The sequence below is a fragment of the Budorcas taxicolor genome, chromosome 10, assembly GCF_023091745.1.
Source record: "Budorcas taxicolor isolate Tak-1 chromosome 10, Takin1.1, whole genome shotgun sequence".
NCBI classification, from domain to species: domain Eukaryota; kingdom Metazoa; phylum Chordata; class Mammalia; order Artiodactyla; family Bovidae; genus Budorcas; species Budorcas taxicolor.
In genome coordinates, this window is record NC_068919.1 from 21,471,874 (window position 1) to 21,494,725 (window position 22,852).

Here is a 22,852-nt window from a genome sequence, read left to right on the forward strand (position 1 = left end):
TCACACACTGCCTGGCTGTCCAAGGAAATCAGTGCCTGAGCCAGAGGCCCCATCTCTAAGCTCCCTGGTCGTACGTCTTGCAGTTTGGCTGGAAAGCCTCCTTCCAGCTGCCCCCACCTAGCCCATACCCTGGGTCCAACTCCGCTCTGGGGTTGCTCACTCTCAGCCCCATCCCATGTCACAGCTGGGTGCAGGAGCCAGGCCAGGGAGCAGGAAGGACACGAAGCAAGGGACCAGGCTGGTCCTGGGGGCAGGGTCCCTGAGGGCAGTAGTCCAAGAGGGCGTGGAGGGGGGGACGGCCTGCCTGAGGTCACGGTGGTCGTGGTCAGTTCCCCCTCCCACCAGCTGTGGAATGTGAGGCCTGGCCTGGGAGATATTTTGGCTGTACTTGCAGCCCTCCCCGCCCCCTGGAATCAGACCCTGCTCACTCCATGCCATAACAATGACGACCACTTCCAATTGTTTCCTAGCTGGGGGGGGAGGAGGGGAGCATGGTTTGGGAAAGGAGGGGGGAGCCTGGGGGAAATGCTTCTAGTGACAACAGTCCTTTCTAAATCCGGCTGGGGACTGGGTGCAGGTGGGGGTGGGGGCGCCCTGCTTCCCCATATATACAGCCCCCGCCTGGCCAGGTCGGCTCCACAGCTCTCTCCTGCGCTCCAGTCTTCTCTCCTTGCTGCTCTCAGGTAGGGGCTGGGAGCTGGCGGCCCTCCTCTGGGATAAGGCCCCAGGTTTAGGAAGGGGCTCCTCCAGGAACAGCACGCTGCTTTCAGGGCTTCATGCAAAGTGTCAGGTCTGGTCACGGAGCACACACGGGCAGGTCTAAACATGTGTGTACATGCCAGGGGAAAGGTGTGTACATGCCAGGGGAAAGGGGGCTCATGTGTTACAGGGGGAGATGTCTGTGTCTGACTGAACCTGTGGGACCAGAGGGGTGTATGTGTGTGTGTGTGTCTGAATGTTTGGTGAGGGAGGCTATGTGCCTCACTGCCTGAGACACAGAAATATCAACTGAGAGAGGAGTTTATGATCAGGCCCGAAGACAAGTAGGAAGCGGCAAGATGATGACAGAGAACATTTCAGAAGTTCGTGCATAAAAGCTAGTTCTGTGAGGTTTGCACTGGGTAACTACCCACATTCACATACACAGGATGGCTCGTGTGCGCAGCTGGGAGTCGAGCGGTGGGAGTATGTGTGCCCCCTGCAAAAGTTGCTCCCGGGGACAGGAACATGGTGTCCTGTCTTCATACCTTTGAGACGGTCTCTGTGCTGGGCACAGACTGAATGTACAGCTCGCCACATGTCTGCGGAGCGCATTCAGCTGTGCCATGGGTGTGTCTATGAGAAGATGCCCACGGGGGCTCCTCTCTGACAACGTCCACCACAACTGACCGCAGACTGGGGACAGGATGGATGAGAACTGGCTCCGGAGTCATGAGACTTGGGTTCAAGTCCTGGCTCCGCCACTTACTGTGATGTGTTTTTGGACAAGCAAGCTCATGAACCTAGATTTCCTCCTCTGTAGAATGGGGTGAGGACTGAGGAGGAGGACAGGCATGAAAATGCTCTGTAGGCTATAAAGCCCCAACAGTGTGACCACTGGTTGTATGTCAGGTGGCTCAAAAAGGCAAGCTTCACTAGATGGGAGAGGCCAGGGCAGGGCCATCAGCCAGGAGTGAGGAGTGAGGGGCTCACTGAGGTGGCATCAAGAACCTGGGTGGGAAAAGCGAGAGAGAGAGCGGGGCCAGAGAAGCCCGCCACCACCTCCACCCCTGTTCAGGCCTTGGGGCGGAGGGGTGCTGAATGGCAGGACTGGTGAGGCAGGGACACAGCCCTGACCAACCTTCCTTCTCTCCAGGCCCCTGCTGCCTTGAGCCCCTTTCCTCTCGAAGGCGCGTTTGAAAAGCCAAGGTAAGGAGAGCCGATCCGAGAAGACGCACAACTCTAGTTTCTGCCTCGCCTTAGGGAGCACAGCCTGGTGGCCAGGAGTTCTTACCTGTGACTAGTGAAGGAGTCAGGTAGTGAACAGGTTCAGAGATGCGTGTAGTGTGTATCGTTAGCTTCCTGCTCCCAGAAGCCCAGGGCACTCTGCCCTCCGCTAGGAGGGCCCCAGGCTGGACCAAGTTAGCCTCCGCCTCTGCCCCAATAGATTTGCTGGGGCTAGGAGATGAGCTGAAGGAATGAGGGACTCTCGGTGACCCCTGCTGACCCCCGAGCACTGTGCTGGGCTTTGGGGCTCCTGCTGCAGGGGAGAAGAGTGGAGGGGAGGGCAGTCAGCTTCTTCTCCCTCCCTTTGCAGCCGCAGCCATGGTGGACGCGGAGATGGCCGCGTTTGGGGAAGCCGCCCCCTACCTGCGCAAGTCAGAGAAGGAGCGGCTGGAAGCCCAGACCAGGCCTTTTGACCTCAAGAAGGACGTCTTTGTGCCTGATGACAAAGAGGAGTTCGTCAAGGCCACGATTTTGTCTCGAGAGGGTGGCAAAGTCACCGCTGAGACAGAGCATGGCAAGGTGGGTGGCGGGGCCAGCGTGAGAGGCCACCCTGGATGCCCCCCCATGCCTGGGGTGCCTGGAGGTGGGTGCCACCAGGATGCACCCCACAGAGTCCTGGTTCTCCATTTCTCTGGGTAGGGATGTACTCTCTCCAAATAGCCCTTCTCGTCCCCAACATCCTGTCTATCTTCTCTGGGACCCTGGATTCTTTTCTCATGAGCGTGGTTCTCCTATGACCTGCCTAACTCCCATCCCTGTTCGTGGGCTGTTGCAGACAGTGACCGTGAAGGAGGACCAGGTGTTGCAGCAGAACCCACCCAAGTTCGACAAGATCGAGGACATGGCCATGCTGACCTTCCTGCACGAGCCTGCGGTGCTCTACAACCTCAAGGAGCGCTATGCCTCCTGGATGATCTACGTGAGTGCACCCCCGGACATCCCTCTGGATCTAGTGGCTTCCTGCTCCGTGCATGTCCACTTCCTGGAGGCCAGCGTGTCTGTCCTTTGTGCCCAGGCAGTACTTCACTCTGCCATACTCCCTACATCCTTGTGCATGCTAAGCTGCTTCAGTCATGTCTGATTCTTTGTGAGCCTATGGGCTGTTGCCCACCATTTCCCAGGCAAGAATACTGGAGTGGGTTGCCATTTCCTTCTCCAGGGGATATTTCCAACCCAGGAATCAAATCCGTGTCTCCTGCTTGGCAGGTGGATTCTTTACCACTAGCGCTACCTGGGAAGCTCACCTACATCCTTGGTGCAGTTCTAATGACCTGAGGGCTGGGGTTGCTCAGATGGACTGCGTTCATACAATTTCCTTTCTCTCCCTCTCCTAAGACCTTTCTCTAACTCCAAAAACTGCCACCCCTCCCACTTCATCACTGGCAACTCACTTCTTTTCCTCCCCTAGACCTACTCGGGCCTCTTCTGCGTCACCATCAACCCCTACAAGTGGCTGCCGGTGTACAATGCCGAGGTGGTGGCCGCCTACCGGGGCAAGAAGAGGAGTGAGGCACCACCCCACATCTTCTCCATCTCTGACAACGCCTACCAGTACATGCTGACAGGTGACAGGCCCCAAGTGAAGGCCTTCTTGGGGGCCCCTCCTCCCGAGGGGTTCAGGCCTCTGGGAGAGATACAGGGAGCTGGGGCAGGGTGGGGAGATGACAAAGCATCCTGAGCAACTCCTGACTTGTCCTCCCCATCTTCTCCCCACAGACAGAGAAAACCAGTCCATCCTGATCACGTGAGTGTGGCTACTTCCTATTCCCTTCCACAGTCTCCTTGAGCCCACTCCCCATCATGACCCAAGCCCCCAAGCACAGACCCCCAGTTCTCTTTCCCTCCACCTTCTGATGCCAGCTCTGATGTCTCCTCTGGCCTTGACCCTGGCCTTCTCCTTGCTCCTCCCCTTCCTTTCTCCTCCCCACTCCTCTTATTTTTCCTGTCCCATCTCCTTCACTCATGCCCCTCTAACTCATCACGCATCTATCCATAAGCCTGGGAACACCATGTCCTCTTCCTCTCTTCATTTTCCTTCATTTTTCCCTTCAGAAACCCTCCCCATTCTTCCAGCCCCACCCATTCTTTTCCAAAATGGCCTGGGCCCATCTCCTTTGATTGACATTGCCCAGCCAAGACCATATTGAGCTGTGCATAGTCACTCAGTTGTGCAGGACTCTTTGCAGCCCCAAGGACTGTAGCCCACCAGGCTCTTCTGTCCATGGGGATTCTCCAGGCAAGAATACTGGAGTGGGTTGCCATACCCTCCTCCAGGGGATCTTCCCAACTCAAGGATTGAACCCAGGTCTCCCGCCTGCCCAAATCCACTTCTTCTAGCACCTCCTTCCTAGTTGATACCCTTGACCCTGTGTATGTCAGAGCACAGCTGTGTTCCTGGGATGCATATTATCTGGTGGCTTCCTGCTGCAGGGCTCTCCCTGCCAAATGAACTAGGCAATCTCTCTTGACCAGAGGCTTGTAGTCTCAAACAATGTCTGTTCACTGCCTAATAAGCCCGACTGTCCCAACAGCGGAGAATCCGGAGCAGGGAAGACGGTCAACACCAAGAGAGTCATCCAATACTTCGCGGTCATTGCTGCCATTGGCGACCGCAGCAAAAAGGAGCAGGCCACAGGCAAGGTAGGCCTACTGTCCTCCAAGGGCCTGTGCCGCAGAAAGGGAGGAGGAGGAGGAGGCCTCTCACCTGCCATCCCTCTTGACCTCCACAGGGCACCCTGGAGGACCAGATCATCCAGGCCAACCCCGCCCTGGAGGCCTTCGGCAACGCCAAGACCGTCAGGAACGACAACTCCTCCCGCTTCGTGAGTGGGCCCTGCCTTTGGACTTGGGATTTGGGCTGGTCAAGGGATGTGTCAAACAGCAGCCCTCCCTCAACTCATCACCACTTTTCTCCATGTCTCCAGGGAAAATTCATTCGAATCCATTTTGGGGCGACCGGAAAGCTGGCGTCTGCAGACATCGAGACCTGTGAGTGTCACAGACCTGCTAGGGCTCATCCTGACCCCGCCCTCACTCTAACTGTCTCCGACTCAGTCTCTCTGTCTCTGGACGGTTCTGCCCCTCAGGCTGTCCTCCTCTCTCCCTGTCTCTGTGTCTCTGTCTGCATATTCCTCTCCCTTTGAGACTTCCTCTGGTCTGTCTCCATCCCTGTCTCTGCTCGTCCCTGTGTCTTTCTCTGGGACCTTCCTCTGCTCCTGGGACCTCGTCTCCATCTCCAGCTCTGTGTGTGATCTCTGTGCATCTGCAGGTGCATCTCTCTCCCTCTCTTGTCTCTCCCTTTCCCTCTGTCCTGTTCTCTACATTTATCATTCCTATTTCTCTATTTCCTTATACTGAAATCGAACTTTTTCTTCTTCTCCTTCTTCTCCCCTCCTATTCACAGACCTTCTGGAAAAATCCAGAGTTATTTTCCAGCTGAAAGCAGAGAGGGATTATCACATTTTCTACCAAATCCTGTCCAACAAAAAGCCTGAGCTGCTGGGTGAGTCACAGCTACCAACTGAGCCCAACTATTTCCATGGCAACCTGGTCCCCTCCACTTGCAGCTGCTTGTTGACAGGCCCTGGGTTTATCGCACTGCTGGATTCAGTTCTGTGGGCTGCAGGACCCCATTAAGCCTTGTCATGTGCTCTTTTGCAGGTCATGTGTCATGGCAGATAGCCCCAGGGAGGGCCAGGGATTTGTGCCCCCATTCTAACATCTCTCCCCCCACCCCCCAGACATGCTGCTGATCACCAACAACCCCTATGACTATGCATTCATCTCCCAAGGAGAGACCACTGTGGCCTCAATTGATGACGCTGAAGAGCTCATGGCCACTGATGTAAGTGTGTGAGGACCCAGCTGAGAGGCAAGGGGACTGGTGGTGAGGGGCAAATGAGTCCAGTTCACTGGCCCAGAAATAGAGCTAAGACCCTGGCTGTCTGTTGTTCCTTCCTGAGGGCCGGAATATACCCTGTGACATGGGTGTGCTGGGATACAGATGAGATTAGACAGTGACTTGTATTTTCAATCAAAGCAAAGAGGGTTGAAAGCCATGGACAGAGAAACAGACAAGCCAAAAAACAAAGCATTACTAAGGGAAAGGGGCGGGTGGGGCTAGAGCAGGCTGCTAGGGGAAGAATAGGTGTAGACACATATGGGAGATCCAGGCATGGATGCAAGGGAAGGGCCTAGAAGAGGGACAGCAGTAGGAAACGTGAGTGGGTCACCCAGAGCAGCTCCAGAGAACAGCCTAACCACTGACACCCAGCCAAGGCAGTCCACACCCACCCAGCTCTTATACTTCCCAGCTTAGTTCTGGGGTTCCCCACTGGGGATGGGAGTCTCAGCACCCATTCAGGAGATAAGATCTCGCTCAACTGCAGAGGGGCCTCATTTACCTTCCATATTCCCTTTTCTGGGGTCCACCACCACGGGTCCTGCCTACAGAATGCCTTTGACGTGCTGGGCTTCACTGCAGAGGAGAAAAACTCCATGTACAAGCTGACGGGTGCCATCATGCACTTTGGAAACATGAAGTTCAAACAGAAGCAGCGAGAGGAGCAGGCCGAGCCTGACGGCACCGAAGGTGGGAATCAGGGGTGCAGGGAGCAGCTATGGAGCCATGAAGCCTCCGTCTGGGAGGAGGCGTCCCCTTTCCAATTCTGCCATCGGCCCTTTCCTTCCAGAGGCCGACAAGTCCGCCTACCTCATGGGGCTGAACTCAGCCGACCTGCTCAAGGGGCTGTGCCACCCTCGGGTGAAAGTGGGCAACGAGTACGTCACCAAGGGGCAGAATGTCCAGCAGGTGGGTCATCTTCAGACATTAAATGGCAGAGGGGCTGGCCCGGCGCAGCCAGGGGAGCTTTGCAATTTACTCTTCCCACCACTCTCTCATTCGGGTTTCTCCCCGACCTTCCAGGTGGCGTATGCCAAGGGGGCGCTGGCCAAGGCCGTATATGAGAGAATGTTCAACTGGATGGTGACGCGGATCAACGCCACCCTGGAGACCAAGCAGCCTCGCCAGTACTTCATAGGCGTCCTGGACATCGCCGGCTTCGAGATCTTCGACGTGAGTGGGGAGCCCAGGGTCTGGGAGAATGGGAACTCACTGGTTCACACAGGCAGCCACTGCTGGCCAAGCCCCGGGGAAGGCCGTGGGCTCCCCAGGGGTGGAGACAGCCACGTGTCTTCAGGGGACGCTCCCTCCCTGCCCTGACTGGAGAGAGGCCAGCCACACCGTTGCCAGGCTGGACGCTGCCCTGGGTGAACCCCTTGGGCCACAGACCCCTGCCCGCCTGACCCACTCCTCCCCGTCCCCGCCCTGCAGTTCAACAGCTTCGAGCAGCTCTGCATCAACTTCACCAACGAGAAGCTGCAGCAGTTCTTCAACCACCACATGTTCGTGCTGGAGCAGGAGGAGTACAAGAAGGAGGGCATCGAGTGGGAGTTCATCGACTTCGGCATGGACCTGCAGGCCTGCATCGACCTCATCGAGAAGGTGCTGCCTCGGCCCCTCTGCCTGAACTCTCCATTCACGCCCCACACACATGAATGCCCCAGGAGAACGGCCGCCCCACCCTTCTGGGCATCGTGATCTAGCTAAAAGAAGAATCCCAAGCCCTAGTTTCCAGAGCCTTGTGCTATCCTGGCCACCCAGGACAGGGTGGTCCTGGAGAGCTGAGTTCCAAAGCTTGAGAGTGGATTCGCAGAGGATGGGCACTTCAGGGATGGCCTCCCACACCACTGTGTTTAACGACCCTGGTTTACCCATCAAGGAGCAGGAAGTCTGAGGGTGGCATGGGCAAGCATAAGAAAGCACTTCTTTTCAACCGCAACATCTCAGGGACCCGGGTGATGGAGTAGGGTGTAAAGCACCTATAGCATCCATGTTCCCAGACTTTCACAAAGGTCCCTTTGAAATCAAAGTGCCACCTTGGGAAGGTTTGAACAGGTGCCAGTCAATAGGTAACTGCTCAGAGCTGAAGTATCAGCTAACAGCCAAAGGGGCATCTCCATCAACACGAGAGCAGGCAGGATCCATCTCCACCTGCTTGAAGCAGGCTCAGTGACGCTGACCCCTCTACCCTCAGCCCATGGGCATCATGTCCATCCTGGAGGAGGAGTGCATGTTCCCCAAGGCCACCGACATGACCTTCAAGGCCAAGCTGTTCGACAACCACCTGGGCAAGTCCAGCAACTTCCAGAAGCCGCGCAACATCAAGGGGAAGCCGGAAGCCCACTTCTCCCTGATCCACTACGCCGGCACGGTGGACTACAACATCATAGGCTGGCTGCAGAAAAACAAAGACCCGCTCAACGAGACGGTGGTGGACTTGTACAAGAAGTCTTCCCTCAAGATGCTCAGCAGCCTCTTTGCCAACTATGCTGGGTTTGACTCACGTAAGTGGAGACTGGGACCCAGGGACCGGGAGCAGGTTTCTGCTGTGGTTCTGAGGCAGGTCAAGGGCTAGCCCCCGCCCCGCCCACTTCCATGTCCCATGTCGGACTGGGCCCCAGGGTTTACAGACGCAGTGAGAGAATTGGGTGGAGAAATTGGAGCACCCACAGTGAAGACTATGGCCTGCAACCAAATGTGGAGAGAGGTTGGGATTCCTCACCCGCTGCCCTGACTCCGCACAGGCCCACTCATCCCCTTTACTTGACACTCTTCCACAGCCATTGAGAAAGGCAAAGGCAAGGCCAAGAAAGGCTCATCCTTTCAGACCGTGTCAGCTCTGCACAGGGTGAGTGTGTGATCGGCGCCAACCTAGCCCTGCTCCCCTGCCTGGCTCAGCCCTGACTCCTCCCACTCCGTCTCCTCAGGCCCTTCCTGACCGGCTCCACCCTCTCTTCTCTCCCCTGTATCTGCTGGCCTCGCCTCTTACTCCTTTCTCCCCTGGCTTCTTTATCCCTTCTGCCTCCCGCTGTGTCTTCCCCTAGCCCTCCTTCACTCTCCAGCTCCTTGCATTCTCTCTTTCCTTTCCTTCCCCTCTGCTCCCTTTCTTACTTCTCTTTCACTTTCTTAACTTCTCCCTCTTGGGTTCTGGGCCACAGGAGAATCTGAACAAGCTGATGACCAACTTGCGCTCCACACACCCCCACTTCGTGCGGTGCATCATCCCCAATGAGACAAAGTCTCCAGGTGAGCCCAAGAAGCCAGGCCCAGCCCACCGCTGAGATGCACTGCCCCAAGGTCAGGGTGTTTTAGATCACCTCTTGGCTCCCACCTTGGAGATTTCCAGATCACATTCTTCCCCTCCCATTTCCCAGAGAGGCTCACACACAGCCTCCCACCCTGGCCCCAGCGCTGCCCTCCATTTAGAACGTGTAGCTCAGGGTAATGTGTAACTACTTTGATCGACATTCCCTCCTAAGTGCCTTACAGCCCCTGATGAGACATGTAAGGATTGTTTTTCCCTTTCTGAATCATAAGGAGATGGAGGAGTTCAGGTGTCTGGGTTCGGGTGCCTGGCTCTGCGAAGTTCAGCGACCTTGGTCAAGTCCCTTAACCTGTCAGGGCTTAGAAAATGGTCTATATTGGCCCTGGCCACCACCTATTAAAACAGGCATAAACCATATAAAATAAGGACTGTGAAAGCCTTTTGGTTACTCTCAAATTTTATGGCAAGAAAAAAAAATACTGACTTGCTAAGGTTACAGGCCAGTCTGCGACAGAGCCAAGATCAGAACCCAGAACCCTCGGCTCTCAGCCCCATGCTCTCCCCACACACTCCTCTCCCTTCCCTCCTGCCGCAGGGGTGATAGACAACCCCCTGGTCATGCACCAGCTGCGCTGCAACGGCGTGCTGGAGGGCATCCGCATCTGCAGGAAGGGCTTCCCCAACCGCATCCTCTACGGGGACTTCCGGCAGAGGTGGGTACCGGGCGCTGTAGGGCTCAGGGAACAGGGGGAGCCTGGGCAGCCTTGGCAGGACGCGGAAACCGTGAGTGGCCTTAGATTCTGCGGGCAGAGTCAATCACTGCAGAACACAGGTGACATGGGGCACCTCCCTCCCAGGTATCGCATCCTGAACCCAGCGGCCATCCCCGAGGGCCAGTTCATTGACAGCAGGAAAGGGGCAGAGAAGTTGCTGGGCTCTCTGGACATTGACCACAACCAGTACAAGTTCGGCCACACTAAGGTAAAGAAAAGGAGGAAACAAACCGACTACAAGGAGACCTCTCTTGTCCTTTTACTTTATGGTTCCTTTGCTTTTACCAACCGTCTCACAAGCATTACTGAACCACATGCCAGCCCTCCCCATGGACCAGACAGCCCTGCTCCCCCATTCCAGCTCCAGCTGCCACCGACCTCCTTCCTCCAGTTCTTCCCTGCCTTGTTACTCTAAGACAAGCCCCTCTTCGTCCCCCTCCTGCCTGTCCCAGTCATGTCCACACACAACTTCCCTGCAGGTGTTCTTCAAGGCGGGCCTGCTGGGGCTGCTGGAAGAGATGCGAGATGAAAGGCTGAGCCGCATCATCACCCGCATCCAGGCCCAGTCCCGAGGTGTGCTCTCCAGAATGGAGTTCAAGAAGCTGCTGGAACGCAGGTGAGGGAAGTTAAAGGGAGGGTCTCAGGCCTCTAAGGCCCAGCTTGACTCAGAGCACTGGAAGGAGAAAGAGCACCCCAGACCTTCAAGTGACAAAGGGCCACAACACAGCTACAAACACCAGTGGTGGGCGTGGGGGGGGGGGGTGGTGCCTCGCTGTCACAGTGCAGGATGGATGGAGGAGCCAGGGCCTCTGGGCCGGAAGGAGGGAAGAGGCTGTCTCACTGACCTTCTCACTCGGCCCCTGCAGAGACTCCCTGCTGATTATCCAGTGGAATATTCGGGCCTTCATGGGAGTCAAGAACTGGCCTTGGATGAAGCTCTTCTTCAAGATCAAACCACTGCTGAAGAGCGCAGAGACAGAGAAGGAAATAGCCATCATGAAGGAGGAGTTTGGGCGCCTCAAAGAGGCTCTGGAGAAGTCGGAGGCTCGGCGCAAGGAGCTGGAGGAGAAGATGGTGTCCCTGCTGCAGGAGAAGAATGACCTGCAGCTCCAAGTGCAGGCGGTGAGAGCCCCAGGCCTTTGCCCACATCTCCCACACACCCTGCACCTCCCTACCTGGGGGCTCACCATCCTGTGCCCTCACAGGCAGAGGATTCTGGAATCAACACTTCCAAAGGCCTCCACAGAGGTCTCTAGAGAAAGAAAGGGAAGGGGAGAAAGCATTAACTTAAAAATACAGGTTTTCCATCAGGATTTAACCTGGATCCATAGCTTAGTAATTCTGTGACTTGAGGCAAATGATGTGTTATCTCTGGGTCTCCATGTCCTTATCTCTAGACAGGGAATAAAGTTGCCCTTCTCACCAGGCTGTAAATATGTTAAGTGCTGGCATCAACAAATACAGTTCCCTCCCCTTTGATGGAGGAGACCAGAGGAAGAGGGCCAGATAAAGAGACTTCTGGTTCCCTTCCTCTCTGCTCTCATTCCCCAGTGCTCCTGCCACATTGCCCTAAAACTCCTCCCCTCCCCATCCCTCTGAGGTTCTTCTCAGCTGGGGAGATCCTGGGGTTTCCCTCTTACAGTGAAGGGGGAGCCTGTCCCTCCAAGCTTTTGCCATCCACCCCATCCACCGAATAGCTTCCCCTCTGCACCTTGCCCTCAGGAACAAGACAACCTGGCTGATGCGGAAGAGCGCTGTGACCAGCTGATCAAGAACAAGATCCAGCTGGAGGCAAAGGTGAAGGAGATGACCGAGAGGTTGGAGGACGAGGAGGAGATGAACGCTGAGCTCACTGCCAAGAAGCGCAAGCTGGAAGATGAGTGCTCTGAGCTCAAGAGGGACATTGATGACCTGGAGCTGACCCTGGCCAAGGTGGAGAAGGAGAAGCACGCAACAGAGAACAAGGTGAAGGCAGCTCCCTTTGAATCCAGACCAAGTCTCAGGATTCCCAGACCTGAGTGTGGTCCTGGCCCTTGGCCTTGGAGGTCTCCATAGATGTCTCCAGGTTGGTGATGTCTGACCCTGGGGGGGATGGGGTTCTCGGCCAACAGGTGAAGAACCTGACAGAGGAGATGGCTGGGCTGGATGAGATCATCGCCAAGCTGACCAAGGAGAAGAAAGCTCTGCAAGAGGCCCACCAGCAGGCCCTGGATGACCTTCAGGCTGAGGAGGACAAGGTCAACACCCTGACCAAGGCCAAGGTCAAGCTGGAACAGCATGTGGACGATGTAAGTACACTATCACAAGGGTCTAGATGTACCAGGTCCGTCAGTGTCTGTGTGTGCATATGTGCGTTTGGGGGAGTGGGGTTAGAGAGTGCTCCTCTCCTGATACCTTTTAGAAGGGAACTGGGGAATAGACAAGGAGAGGGGTGATCAGTTCACAGTTATGTATCTCACCTTGCTGATGTGATCAAGAGTAGAGATGGGCTTCTTTATTTCACTTTAGGTTCAAGCCTATATGTCTCCATTCAACTACGGAATTTAGAGGGTTATCTCATAAGAACATGATAAATTTCCTTGGGAATTTTGTGAAGATCCTCAAGGAGGATCTTTGGACTTCTAATGGTTTAGCCAGGATCTGGTCCTCAGTGATCACTGCTCCCATAGGTAGTCCTTCGAGTACACCTCTACTGAATCATTCTTTATCGCTCTTTGTTATCATTATTGAAGTATGGGTCCCATCCATAGACTGGAAGCTGCCTTTAGGTGGAACTTGGTTTTATTCAGTTTTGCATCTGCAGTGCCTAGGATGGAGCCTGGAACCCAGTAGGTGCTTACAGGATGCAGATTAAATGAAAGTAGCTTTGGGATTTTACCCTATAGTCATTCATTCAGTAATTTATCATAGTTACTGAGCATCCCTCCATGGTAGGCACTCTCACAGTGCCCTGGCCACATTTGGCCAATTCTGGGGAAGTATTCCCAAGTCTTGACACCTCTAAGGATCCCTCAGCCCCAGAAAGAACGAGCTCCTACATTATCAAGTCAGGATACTTGGCCTAAGGTCACACTGGTCCTTCTCTTCATCAGCTGGAGGGATCCCTGGAGCAGGAGAAGAAGGTGAGAATGGACCTGGAGCGAGCCAAGCGGAAGCTGGAGGGTGACCTGAAGCTGACCCAGGAGAGCATCATGGACTTGGAGAATGACAAGCAGCAGCTGGATGAGCGGCTCAAAAAGTAGCGTGTTCCCTGCCTCATCACCCATCCTCCTCCCCCACCCGCAGCCCGGTCCACTCATGGAAGTACTAGCTGACCTGACAGATCCATCCTCAGAGGCAACAGCCTCATGCAGCTTCCATAAGGGGGTGCAAAACTGTGGGCAGAGCCTCCAGGAAGAGAGCTTTCCTCCCCCAGACACACACATCAGGGCCCAGCAGGCCTCCCTGGCAAAAGTCTAACCCAGATCCCTCCAGCCCTCTCTTCCTGCTGGGCACTCGCCCCCTTTATACACAAGTCTCTTTGGAGACCAGTTGCATAACACAGAGGAAAGTTCCACACAAAAGCCTCTCGGGAAAGTCCTTTCAGGTCCTTCACAGAAAGCCCAGAGGACCACAGAGAAACGTGGTCAGCCACCACGTGTGAGCAGTGCAGGGTCTGGCTACTTCTTTGTTCAATGATCTTGTGGTTCCAATTCTTATTGCAAGACCTTCCAAAATGTGTGGATACACATTTCACACTTGGCAAAGAGTGAGTCTGCACACATATTCAGATAATCAAAGATCTTCTGTTGCTTTAGGGTCAGGACTCTGAAAGGCCCTGAGACTCATCCTGATCAACAGCCTCCCCAGAAAGTCTTCACACTTACCCAGGCACAGTACTTGTTGAATGAATGACTATATGATCCCACTGATCCTCAAACGACCTTTTAAGAATGGTACTTGAACCCCACTTACCAAAGAGGAAAGGAAGGCTTGGAAAGCATACCAAATTGCCCAAAGTAACAGACACAGAATTAAAGACCATCAGAGCTAAAAAGTGCCTTTGAGTCGGTCTAGTCCAATGCCCTCATTTTACAGACCAAAGAAGGGAGCATCTCGGAGCCCAGGTCCTGTCACTCCACCTACAGCGTTCTTCCTGTTGTACTTCCTATTGAACTTCAATCCTCCAGCAGGTGTTACACTTTCAAGGACCCTACTACAGCCCTGGAAGCTGGTTGTTGTTGTTTTTTTTTCCACGAAATCCTGCTCCTCATTTGTTTCATTACCATCTCCAACCACTGGCAGCCCCTCTTTGAGCCCGATCAGCCTTCCTTGCCTCACGGTCCCTTCTTCCTCGCAGGAAGGACTTTGAACTGAACGCCCTCAATGCAAGGATTGAAGATGAGCAAGCCTTGGGCAGTCAGCTACAGAAGAAGCTCAAGGAGCTTCAGGTAAGGCCCCTGGGCTGGTCTTCAGCCTCTCGACCCTCTTCTACACCGTTCTCACCCAGCATCACAGGCACTGGCTCTGTGTCTGTGAAGGGAGATGCTGGCTATCACAAATCCCCCATGGAACACTTCCAGGAGGGCTGGCTGATCCAAGGATGACATAGGAAGAGATCTGGAAACACTCACCGGTCTGGGGACAGAAATCCCAGCTTCCTACGTCAGCGGTGGTGCAGCTGGTGACCGTGGGGAGTGCACTGCCAACCTCTGGATCTATGTGGCCTCCTCTGTTCCCCATGGCTTTTCAGGCCCCTTCAGCCCAGCTGGGCTGTGACTTCAGTTCTTATCTCTAGAGTGGACACTGTGTTGGGTCTTTAGCTGTCCGGAACCTGGCTCTCTCATTCCAACTTCAATTATTTTTGCCACAAAACTGCCTAAACTATCCCTGGAACACTGGTCCCTTTGTCCTTCTTCAAGAGCAACCACTTTCCTTCCCATAAAGAAAATGTAGCATGTTTTGGCCCAAAGGCAGGCTAACTCAACTATCCAAACCATCTCACTGAGGTGATCCTTTTATTTCTACTTGTCCCCTGGTGGGACTAAGCTCACAAGCCAGGAGCCTTCTAGAGCCCTGGGAGGGGGCTCCGATAGAGAGGCCAAGGGGCTGGGTCTGAGCACCCTCTGTGTCCCACCCAGGCACGCATAGAGGAGCTGGAGGAGGAGCTAGAGGCTGAGCGCACCGCCCGGGCCAAGGTGGAGAAGCTGCGCTCAGACCTGTCCCGGGAGCTGGAGGAGATCAGCGAGCGGCTGGAGGAGGCCGGTGGGGCCACGTCCGTGCAGATCGAGATGAACAAGAAGCGCGAGGCTGAGTTCCAGAAAATGAGGCGGGACCTGGAGGAGGCCACGCTGCAGCACGAGGCCACGGCGGCCGCCCTGCGCAAGAAGCACGCCGACAGCGTGGCCGAGCTGGGAGAGCAGATCGACAACCTGCAGCGTGTGAAGCAGAAGCTGGAGAAGGAGAAGAGCGAGTTCAAGCTGGAGCTGGACGACGTCACATCCAACATGGAGCAGATCATCAAGGCCAAGGTGGGCCCGGCTCTCCTCTCCTCTCCTCCAATTCCCTCCACGTGCCTCTGCTTTCTGTCCACATCTCCTCTCTTTGTCTTGTTCAGTTTCCTGCTTCCGTCTTCTACCCTGTTCTTGGACCCTTCCATTTTATGCCTTCCTCTTTCCCTGCTCCTTTTAATCGCACCGCTCGCACCCCATCAGCCCCCTGCATACACCGTATAACTCTCCTTCCCATCTCAGGCTAACCTGGAGAAGATGTGCCGGACCCTAGAGGACCAGATGAATGAGCACCGGAGCAAGGCTGAGGAGACCCAGCGTTCTGTCAACGACCTCACAAGCCAACGAGCCAAGCTGCAGACCGAGAATGGTGAGCCCTACCCTTGTCTTCTGAGTTCCTGAGCCAGTCCAGGCTTGGGTATGCACACATCTCTCCAGCGAATGGGACCTGAGGGTTAGGGGCGGGGTGGGGGAGAGAGGAGTGACTGACCCTCGAGAGTTGAGTGTGCTTCGGTGCCTCTGCAGGTGAGCTGTCCCGGCAGCTGGATGAGAAGGAGGCGCTGATCTCCCAGCTGACCCGAGGCAAGCTCACCTACACCCAGCAGCTGGAGGACCTCAAGAGGCAGCTGGAAGAGGAGGTTAAGGTGAGTCCCAGAGTCAGGCCACTTGTCCAGTGTACTGGCTGGCCTTGCATCCACCACTTCTTTCCCAAGAATGAGGCTTGCTGTCTACCCAGTATTTTCCCATTTTCCAAAAAGAAATTGCCCAGACCCTACCATGTGTGTGTGTATGTGTGTGCACACTCAGTCGAGTCCAGTCTTTGCAAAACCACAGACTGTAGCCCACCAGCTTCCTCTGTCCATTGGATTTTTCAGGCAAGAATACTGGAGTGGGTTGCCATTCCCTCCACCAGGGGATCTTCCAGACCCAGTAATTGAACTTGTGTCTCCAGCATTAGCAGGCAGATTCTTTACTGCTGAGCCCCCTGGGAATCCCAGGCCCTACCATATGCCTCCTAATTCTACCTCCCATTCAGAGGCCTTCTGCCTTTCTGCAGCCATCTCTGGAGGGTAGGGAGTAAGAGGTGGGGGTGGGGGTGAGGGGAATGAGGTGAAGAGAGGAAATAAACTAGAGAGGTGTGATGGCCTTAGCTGGGCATGGGGATGGGATGCAGGAACTGTGCAAGCGGTCCTGGGATTTGCAGGGCAATCTGAAAACTGGAGAAAGAAACTCAACTGGATCCTATTTTGAGCACTTTGCTGGGCTCATTAAAAAGGGGAAAGAATATGAATTTTTAAAAAGGTCAGGGCTCAAATCCTAATCTGCCTGTTAAGAGCTTGGTGATCTTGGGGAAATTGCCTGATATCTCTGAGCCTCCATCTCCTCCACTGTAAAATGGCAGTGAGGATGATAAAGCCTACTGCGTGAGAAGCATGAGGGGGATGGGCACAAAGCCTTTTGTAAACAGTGCGGCACTGTATGGATTTTCTTTAACAGTACTCAGTAAACTGTTCCAGGTCCAACAGGGATTTAGAAACAGGTGAGAATGTGGGAGGATGTTGAAATTAGAGTGAGGAGACAAGCAGTGCATCACAGGGTAAGCTGAGCCCACCCCTCGGTGCCACCCCTCCCAGGCAAAGAATGCCCTGGCCCACGCACTGCAGTCGGCCCGGCACGACTGTGACCTGTTGCGGGAGCAGTATGAGGAGGAGACAGAAGCCAAAGCCGAGCTACAGCGCGTCCTGTCCAAGGCCAACTCAGAGGTGGCCCAGTGGAGGACCAAGTATGAGACAGACGCCATCCAGAGGACAGAGGAGCTGGAGGAGGCCAAGTGAGTCCCGGGCCGCCTGCCTCTGGCGGGGGCCCCTGTGTCAGCAGGCCGCAGCCCAGCCCACTGCTCACTGGGGCTGGCTTCGGGGATGGATGCTTAGCTAGCTCTTGACAATGCAGAGGACCCTGCCCCGGCCCCACCTCCTTCTCCTCTCAGGGAAGCTTTTTGCTCGCGTTATGTTTCTCATCCGAATATAAGACGAACAAAAGGTTTGTCTGAGGGCAGAGTGCAACCACCTGGGGCAGGGTGCCATGGCAGGTGAGAAAGTGGGGTGCTGGGACTGCATGTGTCCTCCAAGTCTGCAAGCCTAGAGGCTGGCCAAGGTGGGAGCGCTGCCTCGCAGAAGGCCCCCTGGGCGCTGTGGGTCTTCACACCCTGTCCCCCAGACTCTCCAACAGCCTTGTTTTCTGCCCCTGGGCCTGTCCTCAGGCTTCTCCAGCAACACTTCTGAACTTTCAAAGATTGTCTTCCACAAGACTCACCATGTTTCCCCTTGTCCAAATCCACACCCTCCATCCTCCCCACCCTCTCCCACCACTACTCCCTGGCCCTCACCAACACGGGCAGGAAGAAGCTGGCCCAGCGGCTGCAGGACGCCGAGGAGGCCGTCGAGGCCGTCAACGCCAAGTGCTCCTCGCTGGAGAAGACCAAGCACCGCCTGCAGAACGAGATCGAGGACCTGATGGTGGACGTGGAGCGCTCCAACGCGGCCGCCGCCGCCCTAGACAAGAAGCAGAGGAACTTCGACAAGGTGGGCCCGGGCTGCGGGCCACAGCCAGGGGGCAGAGCAGGCCGGCAGGCGGGAGTCAGGAACATCCTCCCAGGAGGCTGAGGCTAGGGGAGGCTGGGCCTAGGAGGGGGACCTGGGTGCCGGAGGTGGGGCCGGGGCTGCCCTTTGAAGCCGTTTCCTTGCGTTGGGTCCCCGCAGATCCTGGCCGAGTGGAAGCAAAAGTACGAGGAGTCGCAGTCGGAGCTAGAGTCCTCGCAGAAAGAGGCGCGCTCCCTCAGCACCGAGCTCTTCAAGCTCAAGAACGCCTACGAGGAGTCCCTGGAGCATCTGGAGACCTTCAAGCGCGAGAACAAGAATCTGCAGGGTGCGGGCGCGGGCCGGGAGGGGCGGGGCAGGGAGGGCCCGCACGTGGCGCCGCCCCGCGGCCCCTCGAGGCCTTCCCAAACTGGAGCAGGCAGCCCCCGACTGAGCCGCCCGCCCCTCCCACAGAGGAGATCTCCGACCTGACTGAGCAGCTGGGCTCCAGTGGCAAGACCATCCACGAGCTGGAGAAGGTCCGCAAGCAGCTGGAGGCCGAGAAGCTGGAGCTGCAGTCGGCCCTGGAGGAGGCCGAGGTGCGCACACAGGAGTGGAGGAGGTGCAGGGGGTGGGAGAAGAAGCTGAGGGCTAGGCTATGGTCCCTGTTCTCATCTTCCCTATCTTTTGTTCACGGGTGCACCCTCAGAGCCTAGAACAGTGCCTGACACTTAGTAGGCACTCAACAGATACTGTGGAAGGAACGAACGAACCGGTCACTCACTTCCCTTCACACAGACATTTTACCTATTACATCTTAGACGAGATTTCCTGTTTCACTCCCCCTCTTTTCACCTCTGCCTCCCTCTTTGAGCTTTTACATTCTGTGCCTGATTGCCTCTGTTTCCTTGGCAACACCACTCTCTTCATTTTCTTCTTTGTCTTTATAGCTCACTCTCCTCTGTGAGAGCCTGAATCACCTTCTCATAGGCCTTTTTTTCCCTTTCAAATTCTCTTTTCTTCTTCCTCCTCCTGCTTCTTTGACTGAACCACTTACACCACTCTTGAGCTCACTTTGTATCCACGATTCATGGACAGCCCCTGGCCCCATCCTGTGCCCTGACTGCCTCAGACCTTTTCTTCCCAACCCCCTGCAGGCCTCCCTGGAACACGAAGAGGGCAAGATCCTCCGGGCCCAGCTGGAGTTCAACCAGATCAAGGCAGAGATGGAGCGGAAGCTGGCAGAGAAGGACGAGGAGATGGAGCAGGCCAAGCGCAACCACCTGCGGGTGGTGGACTCACTGCAGACCTCCCTGGACGCGGAGACGCGCAGCCGCAACGAGGCCCTGCGGGTGAAGAAGAAGATGGAGGGCGACCTCAACGAGATGGAAATCCAGCTCAGCCATGCCAACCGCTTGGCCGCCGAGGCCCAGAAGCAAGTCAAGAGCCTCCAGAGCTTGCTGAAGGTACACGGTGGCTTTTGGAACCAGGAAGTCACCTCATCCAGAGAGGGGCAGTGGCATCCCATCATCACAGCACCAGCTCCCTCCTGCCCCTGGGCCATCACTGACCCCTCCCACAGGCCCTGCCCAAGCCACCACCACAGGCTCACTGCAGCATCCAGTTCAGCTAACAGCCTTCTGATGGGTTGAGCCCAACTCCCTCTCTCATGCGAACTCTCCTGATGCACAGGACACCCAGATCCAGCTGGACGACGCGGTCCGTGCCAACGACGACCTGAAGGAGAACATCGCCATCGTGGAGCGGCGTAACAACCTGCTGCAGGCCGAGCTGGAGGAGCTGCGGGCCGTGGTGGAGCAGACAGAGCGGTCCCGGAAGCTGGCGGAGCAGGAGCTGATCGAGACCAGTGAGCGGGTGCAGCTGCTGCACTCCCAGGTTAGCAGTGCCCTAGGGCGGTCCCAGAGCAGAGCACAGGCAGGTCTCCGCAGGTGAGTTTCAGGAGACATGCATGGAAGCTCAGCGCTGCTTTTCCTGCTCTGCCCACCCCTACCCTCAGAACACCAGCCTCATCAACCAGAAGAAGAAGATGGAGGCAGACCTGTCCCAGCTTCAGACTGAAGTGGAGGAAGCAGTGCAGGAGTGCAGGAATGCTGAGGAGAAGGCTAAGAAGGCCATCACGGATGTGAGTCCCCCTGCCTGGCCTGCCTACTCGAAGACAGGGTTTTCTTGGACTGGAAGATTTAGATCGAGTATCACTTCTCTCCCGTGTGCAGGCCGCCATGATGGCGGAGGAGCTGAAGAAGGAGCAGGACACCAGTGCGCACTTGGAGCGCATGAAGAAGAACATGGAGCAGACCATCAAGGACCTGCAGCACCGGCTGGACGAGGCGGAGCAGATCGCGCTCAAGGGCGGCAAGAAGCAGCTGCAGAAGCTGGAGGCCCGGGTGCGGGAGCTGGAGAACGAGCTGGAGGCCGAGCAGAAGCGCAACGCAGAGTCGGTCAAGGGCATGAGGAAGAGCGAGCGGCGCATCAAGGAGCTCACGTACCAGGTGCGGGCTCAGCAGCTGCCCCCGGACCGGGCCTTCTGCATCATGGCCTGAAGCCAGGGTGACAACCACCCCAGAGGGATGAAGTGTTCTCTCTTAGCCTCTTAGAGGGCAAAGAGCCGGAGGACAGCCTATGGCTACCCAGTTTCTACTCTGCCCAGCCCTGTTCTACCCTGAATACCCCTGGCTCAGAGGGCAGTCTCTGAGCCTTCTGGCCTTCAAGCTCCCCATCAACATTCACCATCAACTTGTCCCTTCAGGACACACCCGGAGCTCCAGCAGAGCTCACCCAGCACAGATGACCAGAAAGCAAATATGTAACCAAATCTTAGCCTGGCGTCATCACCACCAAAATACACCAAAGCCATTGGAGTGAATCTCAGAACTTTTCAGTTACTCAGGGAAGCATAGACTTTAGCTTTTGCAGTGTTTTCCAGAATCAGGCTATCAATTAGATTTTGTTTCCATTCCAGTCCAGAAAGTCGCCATCCCTCTATGCATACTTGTCCTTGACCTAGATCAAGTCTATGTCATTTCCCAGCGGTCCAGGAAATCCCATCAGGCCTGCAGTCCCAGAGTTCCTGCCGGCACATGCTGGGTTTATCCTCCGTGGGGCCCCAGGACCCCCCAGGGCCCACTTCCAGCACAAGGCCCATGCACAATTTTGTGTGCAATTTCAGGAGGCCCATCAGCTCCCTAGACTCTTTCTTGGCACATACTATTAAAAGTATGCATATGTTTTTTGGTAAGAAATTGTAAGGAGATCACAAGTGTTTGGTGAGGATCAGAAAGTTGAATTGGGTCAGGATATTACCTTCAGGGTAAAACCGATGAATGCGGGAGGGGCCATACTGCTTCCTATGACCATGCCATACTCACTGCTGCCCACCCCCTTCCCCACGATCCCCAGACAGAGGAAGACAGGAAGAACCTGCTGCGGCTGCAGGACCTGGTGGACAAGCTGCAGCTGAAGGTCAAGGCCTACAAGCGCCAGGCTGAGGAGGCGGTGAGTGATCCTGCTGGGGTCCAGGCCTGGAGGAGGAGACCAGGCAGTCTCATAACCCCTGGCTCCTCACCTCATCCTCCCATCCCCCCAAACCCCTACAGGAGGAACAGGCCAACACCAACCTGTCCAAGTTCCGCAAGGTGCAGCACGAGCTGGACGAGGCGGAGGAGCGGGCGGACATCGCTGAGTCCCAGGTCAACAAGCTGCGGGCCAAGAGCCGCGACATCGGCGCCAAGGTGGGTTCCCCCCACGACAGCAACCCCCCAGCCCCTCAGACATAGCCCCTCACACCAGGATTCCTCCCCTTCACATATTCTTGCAGCCGAACCCCACAGCCCCAGAGGCAAGGTAACTCAGTCCTCCATGATTTCTAAGGTTCTTCCCGCTCTCACTTTCAATGATTTTGTGATTCCCAGCCCTACGGTGGTCAGCAGAAACCCTAACTGACACATATTCAGTGTGTCCCGACTTCCCCCAACTGCTGTTTTCACTTCTCCCACCTGCTTTGGCCTTCAGTCTTGTAAATCCCACCCAAGATGTACGTCCCAGAGGACCTTGTCCTTGTTGAGGAAGCATCCCTCCGTCTGACCCCAGGGCCCTTCCCTCCAGAGCCCTCCCCTCCACAGTGACCCCTAGGATCCATCTCCCAGCACCTCAGGGCCTCCTGCAGGCCACACTGTGGTACTGCCCACTTCAGTGCCCATCTCAGCTTTGCTGCCTGTGCCCATCCCTGCCCAACACCCACCTCTCCGGAGCTAGCGTGGACTGTGTTTCCTTCCCAAAGGGCTTGAATGAGGAGTAGCCGTGCCATGTCTTCTTGGTCTGCCGCATCTTGAGGGTGCAACGAAGCTCCCAGTCCTGGAGCCTGGAGAGCTGCCCCTTTGGAAGAAGCAGAATAAAGCAATTTTCCTTGAAGTGAGATCCTGCCTCTAGACTCTTCTTCACAGCCTGCCAGCCACAGGAACACGAGGACATGACCACGGGACGGGGAGGGGGGCTCCAGGGGAGGAGGCCAGACCCAGGAGGCCTCCCTGGGGAGCCTGGGAGGCTCCGAGCATCCTTGGTGCAGCACTGCCATGGTCTCCCATCACCTCCTCAGCAGATGACACCTCTCCTGTCAGCCCTCTCCCTGGCCCAGAGACCCTAGGGGTTAAAGGAGATTTAGAGAAGCCCTTGAAGCCCTCCTAGAGCACGTGAGCCCATCTGTGTTGACCTACGCCCCTGATCTGATCAACACTGCCCCTCCTGTTGACAATAGCCGGGCTGGGCCATGGGGAGGAGGTTTAGTGTGTGAGGGCCCTCCAAGGCATGACCCACTTAGAGTAATGACCCCCCAGTCCCCATCCAAG

At 55.9% G+C, this 22,852-nt stretch overlaps 1 protein-coding gene across 1 annotated transcript; it reads left to right on the plus strand.

The window, feature by feature from the left end:
- The first annotated feature begins 615 nt into the window (after window positions 1-615).
- Window positions 616-22,422, plus strand: LOC128054194 (myosin-7). Its single transcript, XM_052646811.1, has 40 exons — window positions 616-683; window positions 1,856-1,908; window positions 2,297-2,505; window positions 2,762-2,905; window positions 3,395-3,551; window positions 3,703-3,730; window positions 4,518-4,626; window positions 4,716-4,808; window positions 4,911-4,974; window positions 5,390-5,488; window positions 5,727-5,830; window positions 6,439-6,577; window positions 6,678-6,796; window positions 6,911-7,060; window positions 7,319-7,489; window positions 8,082-8,391; window positions 8,668-8,735; window positions 9,046-9,133; window positions 9,748-9,865; window positions 10,010-10,133; window positions 10,405-10,541; window positions 10,792-11,047; window positions 11,648-11,890; window positions 12,037-12,213; window positions 13,018-13,163; window positions 14,265-14,355; window positions 15,046-15,435; window positions 15,658-15,784; window positions 15,940-16,058; window positions 17,049-17,245; window positions 17,813-17,996; window positions 18,174-18,339; window positions 18,465-18,589; window positions 19,148-19,456; window positions 19,683-19,886; window positions 20,008-20,133; window positions 20,225-20,500; window positions 21,408-21,503; window positions 21,605-21,739; window positions 22,288-22,422. Exons 3-40 carry the CDS (start codon window positions 2,305-2,307, stop codon window positions 22,303-22,305), a joined length of 5,808 nt encoding a protein of 1,935 aa, XP_052502771.1. The 5' UTR covers window positions 616-683; window positions 1,856-1,908; window positions 2,297-2,304; the 3' UTR covers window positions 22,306-22,422.
- Window positions 22,423-22,852: the final 430 nt, after the last annotated feature.